This window comes from Bufo gargarizans, chromosome 5 (genome assembly GCF_014858855.1).
Source record: "Bufo gargarizans isolate SCDJY-AF-19 chromosome 5, ASM1485885v1, whole genome shotgun sequence".
NCBI classification, from domain to species: Eukaryota; Metazoa; Chordata; class Amphibia; order Anura; family Bufonidae; genus Bufo; species Bufo gargarizans.
Window position 1 is genome coordinate 72792960 of NC_058084.1, and position 14322 is coordinate 72807281.

At 44.0% G+C, this 14322-nt stretch overlaps 1 protein-coding gene across 1 annotated transcript in view; it reads right to left on the reverse strand.

Annotated features, from left to right (window-relative positions):
* Window positions 1–2280: 2280 nt before the first annotated feature.
* The window catches only part of ZNF704 (zinc finger protein 704), an 85891-nt gene continuing 73849 nt past the window's right edge, over window positions 2281–14322 (reverse strand). Inside the window, exon 8 of the mRNA XM_044295379.1 lies at window positions 2281–2392. Within this exon, the coding sequence (XP_044151314.1) occupies window positions 2281–2392 (112 nt within the window). The remainder of the gene's footprint in view (window positions 2393–14322) is intronic.

Consider the following 14322-nt stretch of genomic DNA (forward strand, 5'->3'; position numbering starts at 1 on the left):
TGGTTATACCTCTTTAATATAATGTAGTAATATAGTAAATTTCTACAACTGACCAGAGTGCCGCGGCCTGTTCAAACAGCTGATTGGCAGGAATGCCGGGAGAGGGACTCCCAACAATTGGATTCTGATGAAATATCCTCTTAATAGGTCATCAATACTAAAAAAACTAGAAATGGCTTTAGTAAAAACTGCACCTAGCTAAATGCAAGAAGGAGCATCGAAGCAGGTGCCTTAGGGTATAGTCACCCATTCAGGTTTTCTGATACAGTTTTGGAAACCAAACTCTGGAGTGGATCATAAAAGGAAAGCAGTGAATGTGTGACCATACCCTTAATGGGTGCAAGATACCATATTTTTTGCCCTATAAGGCACACTTTTTCCCCCTAAAGTGGGCAAAAAATGTCAGTGCGTCTTATAGGGCGAATACTAATGAGCGCTTCCATAATGGAACCACTCATTAGTACTGGAGAACTGGGAAGCGGTGAATGAAGCGCTCCCTGGCCTCTGTACTCACCGCTTCCTGGTCTTCTCTTGCAGGTTCAGCACGCTGTGCTGTGACCTGCGCACAGTGTGGGGACGTCGGCATTCTGTGACCTCATGCTGTGTGGAGTCGGTTCACAGCACAGCGCGACAGGAAGACTAGGAAGAGCGCTGAATGCACATTGTGGCTCTGATCTGAAGTCTGTAGGGGGTCTTATGCACATTCAGGCTCTGATCTGAGGTATGATTGGGGGTCATTCACATTGGGGGTCTGATCTGATGTCTGAATGGGGGTCATATTTACACTGGGGGTCTGATGTCTTATTGACATTGGGGTCTGATCTTAGGTCTGATTGGGGGGTATTATTGACATTGTGGGTCTGATAGTGGCTCTGTGCTAAGGTCTGATGAAGATTTTTTTCTTCTTATTTTCCTCCTCTAAAACCTAGTTGCGTCTTGTGGGCAGGTGCATCTTACAGGGTAAAAAATACGGTAAGCACTGCCAATATGATCCATGGTTAGCATCGTATCTGAACTGACTATTGCCCAGATCATGTTTCACTCGTCACTCACACACTTTATGTGTAGATGGTATTCTTGTGCGTAGATAAGAGGATGAAGACATGAGTGAAAATTACAACAGTCCACATCAAATACTCAATTAAAGAAACAGGTTACGGGATTTACGGTTCCACAGACAACACTAACTATATGTAAGTTCACCGACAATAAAGGTACTAAATCCACCGAATGGACTGGGATTTTGAATAGTGAATCATAGGAAGCTGATGTGGGGATAAATGAAAGTATAACCGGACAGTCACTCGTACATTATGGCCACACATCTGTATGAAATAAGTTTATATATTGTTCACAGTATAAAACTAATATGGATATGTTACGTACACATATGGAAGGAATGTATGGAAGGCAGATCCAATTTTCAGACCATGAAGAATGGAATACGTGAAGCAGTTTGCATCATATATCAGTGTTGGCACTATTAGTTATTGGGTTATCAAAATCACCACCTTCACTGGGGGTAGGTGATATGTCCACTATAAAAATGTAAAATCATATTAAAAAAAGTCACTGTGAAACAAAGTGCAGTAGGCCTTGACCAATGAAGAACACAAGGCCTCATCATATGTGTCCACTGAAAGTGCCTCACGTCTAACATAGAATTGACTTGTACTGTTATCCATCAGTCTGATAGAAAAGAGTCCATAAGAAGAGAAAAAGAGCACTTATGGAAGAATGGTGGTCACAAGGTAAGTACACATGGGCATGCCAAGTACCATCATCGTGAACATTCATAGTACAGAATGGCACGACCTGAGGATATGCTGAAAACCCACATTTCAGTACATCGTCTTTTTTGTATATTCTGGCCCATGCTTTCTCTTCTTTAATTTTGCACAAGACTGGCCGTTCTCTTTTTGCTTGGCGTGTCTTCCCATCTCATTACCTATAGAACATTTTTTGTTCTTCTTCGACGATGAATTGTGATGGTGGTTTTATAAATGAGTCACTATGCTTCCAGTACCATTTTCTTTTAGCTAGAAATGTGTGAAAGGAAGGTCTGTAAATCTTTAGAAAAGATCAGTCAGTCAGGGAACGAACATCCCAACGTTTCATCAGCACGTCACCTCTATAAGAACCCATATATTCCCTGATGATCCAGTGGAGCACAAATCCTTAGCTCAACTGTGGATGAGCGTGATCTAGACCATGTTCATTATGCCGTGCGTGCCGTCCATTCATGTGTAGTGTATGATGCAGGGGAGACTGGAGATGCCTTCAGTCAGGGAATCTCTGACAAGCTTTCTTCCAGCGGCAGGCCGTGCACCACTTGTCTCTGTTCTCCATTCCATACACTTTGCGGCATTTCTTGCCTTCGCCACGTGGTTTTCTGCTAGGGAAATGAGAGAACATTTAATTTCAAGATGATTCTGTATCAATGAGAGCATTTTAGCTGCTTCCACATTCAGGAGTTCAGCAGATCCTGAGCTACTCACACATGACCGCTTTATCTTACCCTTAGGGGACTTTCAGTGAGCACAGGAGATCATGGCTAGGACCTCTAGGACCCCTATCAATCCCAAGAACAAAGGGACTGAGGTCCCCTTGTTTATTTCATTTACGCAAAAGGTGTCCAGAAACAGCATTTTGCCTGGGAAAAACTGTGAAGATGCCACCTCACGTAACTAGCTTAGCGGCTCCTTCAATCTGAGCATCAGCAGAGGTCCATAAAGTGGAACCCGCCACACATGAAATAGTGATGCCATATCCTGGGAATATGCCATCAGTTTCTGTGGTTGGAAAACACATTTTGGTCTCCCCATAAATCACTATTACATCACTGCTGTTCCATCTCCAAACATATGACACCAGTTTATGGTTACCATTTGGTCTAAAAGTGGGCAAAAGTATTAGCCTAAGGTTACATTCACACGACCATATGTATACGGATGATGTCTTTTGGCTTCCGTATTGCATCAGTTTTTTTGCGGATCTATTGTAACAATACCTATCCCTGTCTGCAAAATGGACAATAATAGGACATGCTCTATATTTATTGCGGGGCTACTGAACGGACATACGAATGCGGACACCACACAGTGTGCTGTCCACATTTTTTGCAGACACGTTGAAATGAATGGGTCCTCATTTAATCCGCGAAAAAAACGGAATGGACACTGAAACAAAATACGTTCCTGTGAATGTAGCCTTAGGGTGCACTCCCATGACTGTATTCGTTTTGCAGTCCACAAATCACAGATCCACAAAATACAAATGTAGTCCAGGTGCATCCAAGTGCCCCATTGAAAAAATGCCTATTCTTGTCCGCAAAACGGATAAGAACAGGACAATGTTCTATAATTTGCAGCTTGGCCACACTGATGCAGACAGCACATAGACGACACCTGTGTGCTGCCCCTTTTTTTCGCAGCCTGAAAAAAAAAATGATAGGGGTCACATGTGATCCACCAAAAATGCGGATCAGATGTAGAATGAAAAGTCGTATGACCGCACCCTAGGCGCTCATGCACACGCATCCGATCCGCATCTTTTGTGGGTCGTATGCGGACCCAGTCTCTGTTTTGGGCTGCAAAAACTGCAGACAGCACACTGTGTGCTGTCTACATCCGTATGTCCATTCCGTGCCACCCACAAAAATATAGAACATGTCCTATTCTTGTCCTCATTATGGAAAAGAATAGGTCAGTTCTATAAAGGGCAGGACGGTCCGTTCCGCAAAATGCAAAAAACACACAGCTGACATCCGTGTTTTGTGGATCTGCAATTTGCGTACCGCAAAACAGACAACAGTCATGTGCATGAGCCCTAAACACTGATATTGGCGGACTGGCTGACTATCTAATGTGTATTTGATTTGATGGCCTATTTTGGAAATAACAAGGATCGAGCATGTCAAAACTCAACACGCCTGATCCTTTTTTCGGAGGCAAACTGCTTACTCCCTTCTCTTCATTGAAACCACATCCAAGCTTGGCCGAACCAAGTATGCATGTGTATAGGGAGGTTGGCAGAAATATCCGTCAATGAACAAGTGTTTGGCCAACAGCTATTGAATGTGTATGGCCATCATAAAAGTTATTAATACCTGTGCTTATTCCTCACCTTGCTACCACACCCGCTCTGGGAGGAGAGGCTCTCACTGTATGGACTGATGGTATATATTCCACAGAATTAGTATTGCAAGGAAGACAAACCTGAAAAACATTTAAGAAAAAACAAGTTTGCATTAATACCAATGGTCCTTACAGAACAACCATCATAGAGGATCCCATGAATAAGGTAAAAAATTAAATATCCGACATCATATAGTAAATGACAACCTCTTTCTAACAAAGCTAGAACCAGCCCTGTACCTCACTTGGATCCAATGATTTAATTCATTGCTCCAATTGCTCTGCTAGATTTATATCAAGCTGGCGGCTCAAGGGGAGTGTCTTTTCTGCTGTAGCTCAGGGGAGTGTCCGTTCTGCTGTAGCTCAGGGGCTGTGTCCTTGCTGCTGTAGCTCTCTCCTTATTACAGCTCAGGAGGCAGTTGAAAAATTAAACTGAGGATGTGCGACCATCTCAGTGACCCGGACAAAGAAATAAGAAAAAACAAACTAACAGCAGGTGGCGCTATACAGACAGATTTTATTAAATAACTCAGTGGCTATACAAAATTTTTATTTACAGGCAATTACAAAAGTATTCAGATCCAGGTGCTGGTTCAAAAACGGTAGAATATTTTTTGTGGGACAACCGCTTTAAGGTAACTCAAGTGAAAACTGGCATGTTCTAATGCTATCAAGAGGACATTAAACCTTATTGTGAAGTCCATAGTGAAGGGGCTTAACACCCCTGAAAAAAGAACCCAGGTGCTTCTCCATTTCCATCGTCAGAAGGTACACATTGTTTGTTTCCAAGAAACACACTTTAAAGAGGGTGGTGCCCCTGGCATATGGCATCGGCATTACACATCCTGGCACTTTTCAAATAACTCGGTGAATAAGACAAAAGGTGTCGCCATAGCGATCCATAGGTCTTTGCCTCACCAGGTCCTGAGCTGCACTGTTGATCCCGGAGCCAGATACCTGATTCTTTCATTATTAATTGGTGGACGTGAATTCACCTTTCTTAATGCCTATGCCCCCAACCAAAACCAGGCCTCCTTAATTCTGGACCTAGTTGACAAAGCCCTTCCCCTGATTCGAGGAACGGTTGTCTTTTGTGGCGACTTTGCGGTTGTCTTTTGACCCTACACTCGACAATTCGATCGGACGTGCCTTCCTTCCCTACTCCACTATTAAAAAAAGTTAAAAGAGCAGTTCTCCAATTACAAACCTGCGACTCATGGTGCCTCCAACATCCAGCAGACAAAGACTATACTTTTTATTCTGCCCCTCACTCTTCCTACAGCCGCATAGATTACATGTCCTCCAACAACCAGCTCTATTGTGGTTGGACGCCACACAAATAGGCAACATCCTGTGGTCGGACCATGCCCGATATTTTTCTCCCTGAGCCTTCCCTTTCTTACCAAAAATGAATAGACCTGGCGTTTAAACTAATCTCTCCTTCTTGACCCGGTGTGCTGAGGACCTTACAAGCACTGTGTCAGATTTTTTGTCTGATCACAGTGCGGACACCACTCCTCTCCCAATGAAATTGGAAGCCCTGAAGTGTGTCCTTATTAAACACGGCTCCCGTCTCAGGAAGGAGAAAGCACATTCCCTCAAACTTGCATTACAAAAGGTCGCCTCCTTGGAACTTGCCCACAAACTAGCACTCTCCTTGCCGACTCTCCGTGATCTTCAAAACGCACATTTGGACGCCAAACGCCTGTTAGAAGTGTCTTACAAACGCATGATACAAACATGTTGTAGCAAGTTCTACGAATATGGAAATAAGAGTGGGGCACATGTTGGCAAGGGCTCTTAGTGGAAAATTAGCTGTTTCACAAATCCCTGCAATCAAAAACCCTATGGATCGCATGGTACACACCACCACAGATATTGCATCTTCCTTCCATTCTTTTTATTCAGAGCTCTGCAATCTGCCCTGTGCTTCCTCAACATAGGCAGACTATACATCTGACCCCCCTCCTCAGCTCCCAAAATTATCTGCACTAGAATCTGCTAGCTTGGAGACGCCATTTACAGAAGCCGAGGTCCAAACGGTTCTCAAATCCTTACCAGGGAGCAAGAGCCCAGGCCCTGATGGGCTCACAGCCAGGTTCTACAAGTCCTTTGCGACCTCTCTCTCCCCTCCTATGCTTCAGGTCTTTAACACTGTGTCTCCTGGGCTTCCCTTCCTGGTGCAGACCACTGAGGCCCATATTGCGGTCATTCCAAAATCTGGTAAGGACCTGCACCTATGTGCTAGCTATCGTCCTATCTCTCTTTTGAATGTAGATCTCAAAATATTTGCCAAGCTACTGGCCAACAGGTTCAACGCAATCTTACCCTCAATTATCCACCCTGGTCAGGTAGGGTTCGTGCTGGGGAGGGAGGCCCGGGACAATACCCTTAAAACTTTGGATATCATCCATCATGCAAAAGCAAGTAAAATTCATATGATCTTGTCCCTAGACGCCAAGAAGGCCTTCGACCGAATTTCCTGGCACTCTATTCACACCGTCCAAGTTTTTTGTCGAAGGTTCTCAGTCTGTACCAACAACCCTCGGCACGAGTTAAGATTAATGGCACTCTTTACCCTTCTTTCGCTATCCATAATGGGACGCGTCAGGGTTGTCCACTGTCTCTTCTGCTTTACATTTTGGTTATGGAGCACCTTATGTCCTCCATACATGCCAACCTGCACATCTCGGGAATAAGAATCGGAGAATGTGAATACAAATGCGCGGCTTTCGCAGATGATCTCTTGCTCTAAATAACTAATCCCCGCATTTCTCTGCTGTCTTTGCTCCGTGAGATCTCCCATTTTGGTGATTGGGCCAACTTCAAAATTAACATGTCCAAGTCGGAGGCCTTGGATGTCTCCTTATCCAGTGCACTGGTCTCTTCCCTTAAAACTTTCTTTCCCTTTTCCTGGCCGTCAAATGGAATAACATATCTAGGTATAAAACTCACCGCTGACCTGACGCAGCTTTTTAGACTAAACTTCACCCCTCTCCCCCAACAATTCCAGAAGGACCTTGAAGCCTGGTGCAGAAGGGATTAGCATCCTGAAAATAACTATGTTACCAAAACTACTCTATCTCCTGCACACCATCCCCTCTGTATTCCATCCATACTATGGTCTCACATATGCCGATGCTTCACGCAATTTGTGTGGTCACCCGGTAAACCACGAATAAAATGGAAAATAAATGACCCGTTCTAAGGGTGGGTCTCCTGGATTGCCGACTATACTACCACGCTACTGCCTATGCCCGGCTTTTAGACATGATCCGCACTGACACATCCAAGTCCTGGGTTCACATCTCGCACGTGGCTCCTCCCCCTTCTCTATAATGGTTCTACTTTGGCTAACATCCCTACGCATCCCACTCTTTCTAAGTTATCCTTAACAGCCCATCATACGTTTGCAACACTAGCATCCATAAGTCGCCACACCTCACTAATTGACCCTAAAGCTCCTCTGGTTCCAATAACGGATCATCCTCACTTTCCCTCTGGGACGATCGTCTCAGCCCTTTCTCCAGGGTACTGTCATCGCCAGATCTCTGAGAAGTTCTGATAGACGTTCTTCAGTACCTCCTGCATGATGTTCTTTTGTTTTGGTTTCGCTTTGACATCTCTTCTCCCTCTCCCAGCTGTCATCTATTAGCAGTGATTCCCTCCCTTTATATCCCCTCCCATACTGCCTCACTTTGCGGTTTATACTACTTCCTGGATTGTGCTCAGTGCTAGAAGTTTGCTACTGCTTGTTTTTTCAGTTAAGTCTATCCCTTTATTTGTGTTTTCCTGTTGGCTTGATTCTAGGTGACCCTGACTTCCTCCGTATTTAGTGCAGGGAGCCGGTGGTCGTGTCCCCTCACTATTATAGGGTTTTCAGGTGTCACTCAGTCTAGGTACGTGGACATAAAACTTTCTATCACAGAGATCTTTGCATGGGCTAAGCAGTCAGGGAGAGCTATAGGGCTTTAATAGGGCTCACCCTTTTGTTCCTTAGTTTGGGATCAAATCAGTCGGATCTTTATTTGTTACTTCTTGTTTTCTGCAACACCATCCGTGACAGGTACGAGGATCAGTCCGCTGAGATTTAGCCAGAATTGATCCTCATTAAAAACCTCTACCTCAACTACTTGGGACTCCCACCCCATCAACTCCTTTGAATATTTACAACTAAAGCACTTCCACTCATCCATCTATAAGACCCACACACTGACTCGAAACCTTAAATCATTGGAGCAGATGTGCATCTCCCCCATAGCGGTTTTTAGAAACATATCAACTATATATAAGCTGCTGATACATTAACGCTCCTCGTACCCTCCTTCATTCTGTCAGGCCTGGGAACAGGACTTAAGTACTCACCTCACCCCATCTCAATGGAATAGAAGTTTTCTTCTAACTCACAAAGCACTAATCTCTACCAAGGCTCAAGAAGCGAGCTACAAATTTCTATTGAGATGGTACAGAGTATCTGCGTTGCTCCATAAATGGTCCCCCACAGTGTCAGATCGCTGTTGGAGATGCCACGCGGATTAAAGTACGATGATCCATATCTGGTGGCATTGTACTATTCTACGTCCATTTTGGAACTCCGTACATAGGGTAATCAGAAAGGTAATGGGCATCCCCATCCGGAATACCCCTGAAGCTCTTTTATTGCTTATACTTGACTTGAACATCCCTGCCTACAAGAACTTACTTCTGAAATATATGATCCAGGCAGCAAAAGCAGTAATACCACGAAATTGGAAATCCATCTCTGCTCCTTCAGTGGAGGAATAGTTTTAGGAGATTGCCCTATACCGGAGAATGGAGGATCTTATTAGCGTGACACCCTTGGATGCCTCACGATACTCGAAGACTCGTGGTTCAAGGGTTCCGTTCCACTTTCCGGAACATACAAATGTAAACTCTACATATCTAGCTATTGATACCATCCTAACCTTCCCTCCCCCCCCCCCCCTCTGTCTAATGTCCTCTCTTATGTGTCTTTTCTTAATGTTTGGTTCCACGCGGTTCCACGGCTTACTATGTTGAACACTTAATGCTTCACGTGCTCCCGCTTAATGCATGACTACATGTTTGTATGAGATGATGCTGAAATGAAAATGTTATACTTTAAACTTTAATAAAACGTTAAATGATAAAATGCAATGCACTATAAGGAACAGTGCATTGCATTTGAAAAGCAATCGAAAAGCTCTCTGTTATAGTCCCCTTGTGGGACTATAACAAAGTGGTAAAAAAAAAAGAGTAAAAAAAAAGAACTCATTTATTCAGTAAAAATAAAAATAAAAATTAAGCTTTTTTCCCCCATTGAAAATACGCTTTGCAATAAAAAAAATAGCAACAAAAAAATCTTCCCCGTCTGTTTGGTATTGCCGTGTCCGTAACGACCCGGACTACATAAATATCACGTAAATTATCCCCTACAGTGAACGCCGTAAAAAAAAAAAAAATTGAAGAAAAAAAGATAGAATTGCTAATTTATTCTTAGTTGCCACCGAAACAACTTAAAGGGAATCTGTCACCTACTTTTACCATTTTAAGCTGTCACCATCGCCATGTTCACTAAAGTACCTTATTTCCAGCAGTCTTCTTTTTACTTTATTTCGTTGTGTCCTTTTGATATAAAAGCGCTTTTTATGATATGCTAATGAGGCTCCAAGGTGATGGCGTTTATTTAATGAGGCATTTATTTCCTTCTCCGGTGCCCAGTGACGGCCCCTGCAGTGCCCAAGAACGCCTCCTGATCCTCAAATAACCTCCCACAGCCCCGGCAAATGGTTCCGCCCCCTCCCCACGTCATAGTCTACCTTCTAGGAATGCCCCGTCCTTTCTGTCGGCGGCCAGAAAACTCGCGCAGGCTGCGTCCTGGGCGATCATCAACCTCCTCAGGGCAACAGCGCTCAGGTTACATCACTGGGCTCATCGCATGCCCAGTGAGACTTTTGAGGCTGTTGCCCTCAGGAGCTTGATGATCGCGCAGGCGGTACTGCGCCTGCGCAAGTTTTCTGGCCGCCGACAGGAAGAAGAACGGGGCATTTCTAGAAGGTAGACTATGACGTGGGGAGGGGGCGGAACCGTTTGCCGGGGCTGTGGGAGGTTATTTGAGGATCAGGAGGCGTTCTTGGGCACTGCAGGGGGGCGTCACTGGGCACCGGAGAAGGAAAAAAATGCCCCTCTGGGCACCTTGGAGCCTCATTAGCATATCATAAAAAGCGCTTTTATATCAAAAGGACAGAACTAAATAAAGTAAAAAGAAGACTGCTGGAAATAAGGTACTTTAGTGAACATAGCGATGTTAACAGCTTGAAATGGCAAAAGCAGGTGACAGATTTCCTTTAATAACAAGTGATCAAAAAGCGCAATTTACTCCAAAATTATACCAATGAAAAATACAAGTCGTCCTGCAAAAATAAAGCCCTCACACAACTCAATAGAAAGAAAACTTTTTTTAGTTTTATTGCAAAAAAGTAGTAAAACGGAAAAAAAAAATATGTCTCTGGTATCATTGTAATTGTAGTGACCCAGAGAATAAAGATATTATGCTATTTATACCGAAAAATTAAACCATAAAATTTATAACGTAAAAACGCAGTGGCAGTATTGCTGTTTTTTCCATCTCCCTCCCAGAAACAGTTAATAAAAGTTAATCAGAAAGTTATGTGTACCCCAAAATGGCGCCATTAAAAACTACAACTTGTCCAGCAAAAAACAAGCCCTCATAAAGCTATATAGACGGAAAAATAAAAAAGTTGGAACACGGCGATGAAAAAAGGAAGAAAAACGCTTGTTCAGTAAGGCCCAAAACAGGCTGGTCACTAAGGGGTTAAGGAAAGTTCTTCAATATTTTCAGGAAAACCCCTTCCCTTTAAATTGTGAACAAAATCCCCAAAATCATACAAATTTATTTTTATGGTATGGTAACTGCAAAAATACTTATTTTGAGGCTAGTCTAGAACATCTTCCAGACTGTTATTATTATATATCAGACCCATTTATCTTTTTTTTTTTAATTGGCAAATTCTTTGTTGAAGCTGCTGTGCATGGGGCTCAACAGCTGTGAACTAAACTACGGAATAAATGTAGTATAATGACAACCCCAATTGTCTTCTCCACAAAGTCACCAATTATATTCATGAAATATCTAATTAGCAATTCAGACACTGAACCAAGTGACTAGTTAATAACTACTGTGGCTCAGCAGATGTGCTTTCATTGCTACATCTAGTTTCAGAATAGGTTACAATGGGGTAAAAAGACTGACAACAAAAAAATATATTGGGAAACCTCGCTGGGACGACCACCCAAATGTTACTGACAATTGTCCTGGAGCCACTGTGCCAACTAACTGGTTTGGCATAGGGTTCAACCTAAGGGCGTTATTCTGGGGCCTCCCTGGTATTCACCCTTTAACCCCTGTACAGGGATGTGGACTGTAGTTGGCAACTGACACTCATGGGTTAGAGAAACTAGTGCAAGGCACCAGGGGTACAGGCTAGGCACTAATTCAGAACCAGGTAGAAAACAGGCAAATCCAAGGCAAGCACATAACACGGGCAAGAGACAAAACACAGAGCATTGGAAGATGGTAAGACTCCAGGAACGTATTCAGACATAGCAATACATGTGTAGTAACTTAGCAAGACGAACTTCAGGAACCTATTCAGACATAGCGGATACTGGACTGCAGTGGTCAGGACGTCTAGTCATAAAATGCACAAGACTCTTATGCTGTTGTTTAAAGGCCATGGACACCTTTGTGCACTAAAAATCAATAAACCCATATCTTACCATAATGCAGCACATAATACAATTGCACTTGTTTGTTTACTGGTATCAGCTTTGCTTTACATGCACTCAGAAATGCTCTTCTATGAGTTTTGCTCATTGTTGACATCTCCTGTGAGGCTCTGTGGCCATTACTGTGGATTTCACATGCACCAGCACAAGCTCTGCTGCCCCGCTCCCACATCCTGTTACACAGCACAGCTCTGCTGCCCCGCTCCCACATCCTGTTACACAGCACAGCTCTGCTGCCCTGCCCCCACATCCTGTTACACAGCACAGCTCTGCTGCCCTGCCTCCACATCCTGTTAAACAGCACAGCTAGCAGCCACTTACATATAGGCTGCTGGAACTTGCAAGTATCTTGGTAGTAAGATTTATTCCAATCCACAACATGGTGAGTCTTACAGTATGCTACAGCCTGTAATCAGCAGATGTATTTCTCACTTTCCATTCTGTACAAAGTCCATTATTTGTAGACACAATAGATATTTTTGCTGATAACATTAGTGCAGCGCTCTACAGTCAGAATCATGGCGTTATAAGCAAGATATAGATCCCATTACTGACAGCTCTCACTACATGCACTCTGTTCTGAACACGGTATTGTCTTCAGTCTCTTCTGAATACAGTATTGTGTGCAGTCTCTTCTGAATACAGTATTGTGTGCAGTCTCGTCTGAATACAATATTGTGTGCAGTCTCTTCTGAATACAATATTGTGTGCAGTCTCTTCTGAATACAGTATTGTGTGCAGTCTCGTCTGAATACAGTATTGTCTGCAGTCTCGTCTGAATACAATATTGTCTGCAGTCTCTTCTGAATACAGTATTGTGTGCAGTCTCTTCTGAATACAGTATTGTCTGCAGTCTCTTCTGAATACAGTATTGTCTGCAGTCTCTTCTGAATACAGTATTGTCTGCAGTCTCTTCTGAATACAGTATTGTCTGCAGTCTCTTCTGAATACAGTATTGTGTGCAGTCTCTTCTGAATACAATATTGTGTGCAGTCTCTTCTGAATACAGTATTGTGTGCAGTCTCTTCTGAATACAGTATTGTCTGCAGTCTCTTCTGAATACAGTATTGTGTGCAGTCTCTTCTGAACACAGTATTGTGTGCAGTCTCTTCTGAATACAGTATTGTCTGCAGTCTCTTCTGAACACAGTATTGTGTGCAGTCTCTTCTGAATACAGTATTGTCTGCAGTCTCTTCTGAACACAGTATTGTGTGCAGTCTCTTCTGAACACAGTATTGTGTGCAGTCTCTTCTGAACACAGTATTGTGTGCAGTCTCTTCTGAACACAGTATTGTGTGCAGTCTCTTCTGAACACAGTATTGTGTGCAGTCCGCACAGTGAGCGGTTACACTCAAACACTTTATTCACTTCTGTGATCGCAATGTTTTCAGCTCATTTTTCAAGCTATGGGCTAAAACGTTGCGACTAGTGTTGAGTGAACTTTTGCTTCAAGTTCGGCGTACAAGGTTCAAGTTATCTAAGAATTCCGTTATGGATTCCTCTATCACGGACCATAAAGGTCCATTCACACGTCCGCAACTGTTTTGTGGATCCGCCAAACACGGACACCGGCATTTTGCGGGATGGGGGTTGTAGAGGAGGGAGAGAAGAGACACTGCGCAATCCTGTGTGGCAAGGAGGAGTTACAGATAATCTGTCAGATGATTCACTGAGAGCAGCCTGATGTGCATAGGAAGCACAGCAGGCTGTAGAACAGGGGTGGGGAACCTCCAGCCCGCGGGCCATATGCGGCCCACGGGACCATTTCATGTGGCCCCCGGCCAGAAAATGCTAATGACCGCTTCCATTATGGAAGCGGTCATTAACATGCGGGAGGCACAGGAAGGTGAGAAAAGCGCATTGCTAGCTGTACTCCCCTTTCCTGGTCTTCTTCTGGCCCCACGCTGTGTCCTGACATGTATGCACTATGAGCTAACGCAGTGCGCTGTCAGGTCACAGTACAGGCCTAATAGGCGCTGATCTGAGGCTTGGGGGGCTGATCTGAGGCTGGGGAGCTTATAGGGGTCTGATCTGAGGCTGGAGGGCCTATTGGGGTCTGATCTAAGGCTTGGGGTCTGATGAGGGGCTGATCTGAGGCTAGGGAGGATCTGATGGGGGTCTGATCTGAGGTTGGGAGGTCTGATAGGGGTGTGATATGAGGCGGAGGTCTGATCTAAAGCTGGGGAGGGTCTGATGAGGGTCTGATCTGAGGCTGATGTAGGCTGGGGGTTCTGATAGGAGGCTGATCTGAGGCTGAGAAAGGTACAACAGTAGGGACAGTTGCGAAGAAAGAGGCAGGGACAGTGGCAGGGAGAGTAAAAGCTGGGTGAACCTCTCTCGTGGTTGAATGGAACCATACGTGCACGCACCCTACCAA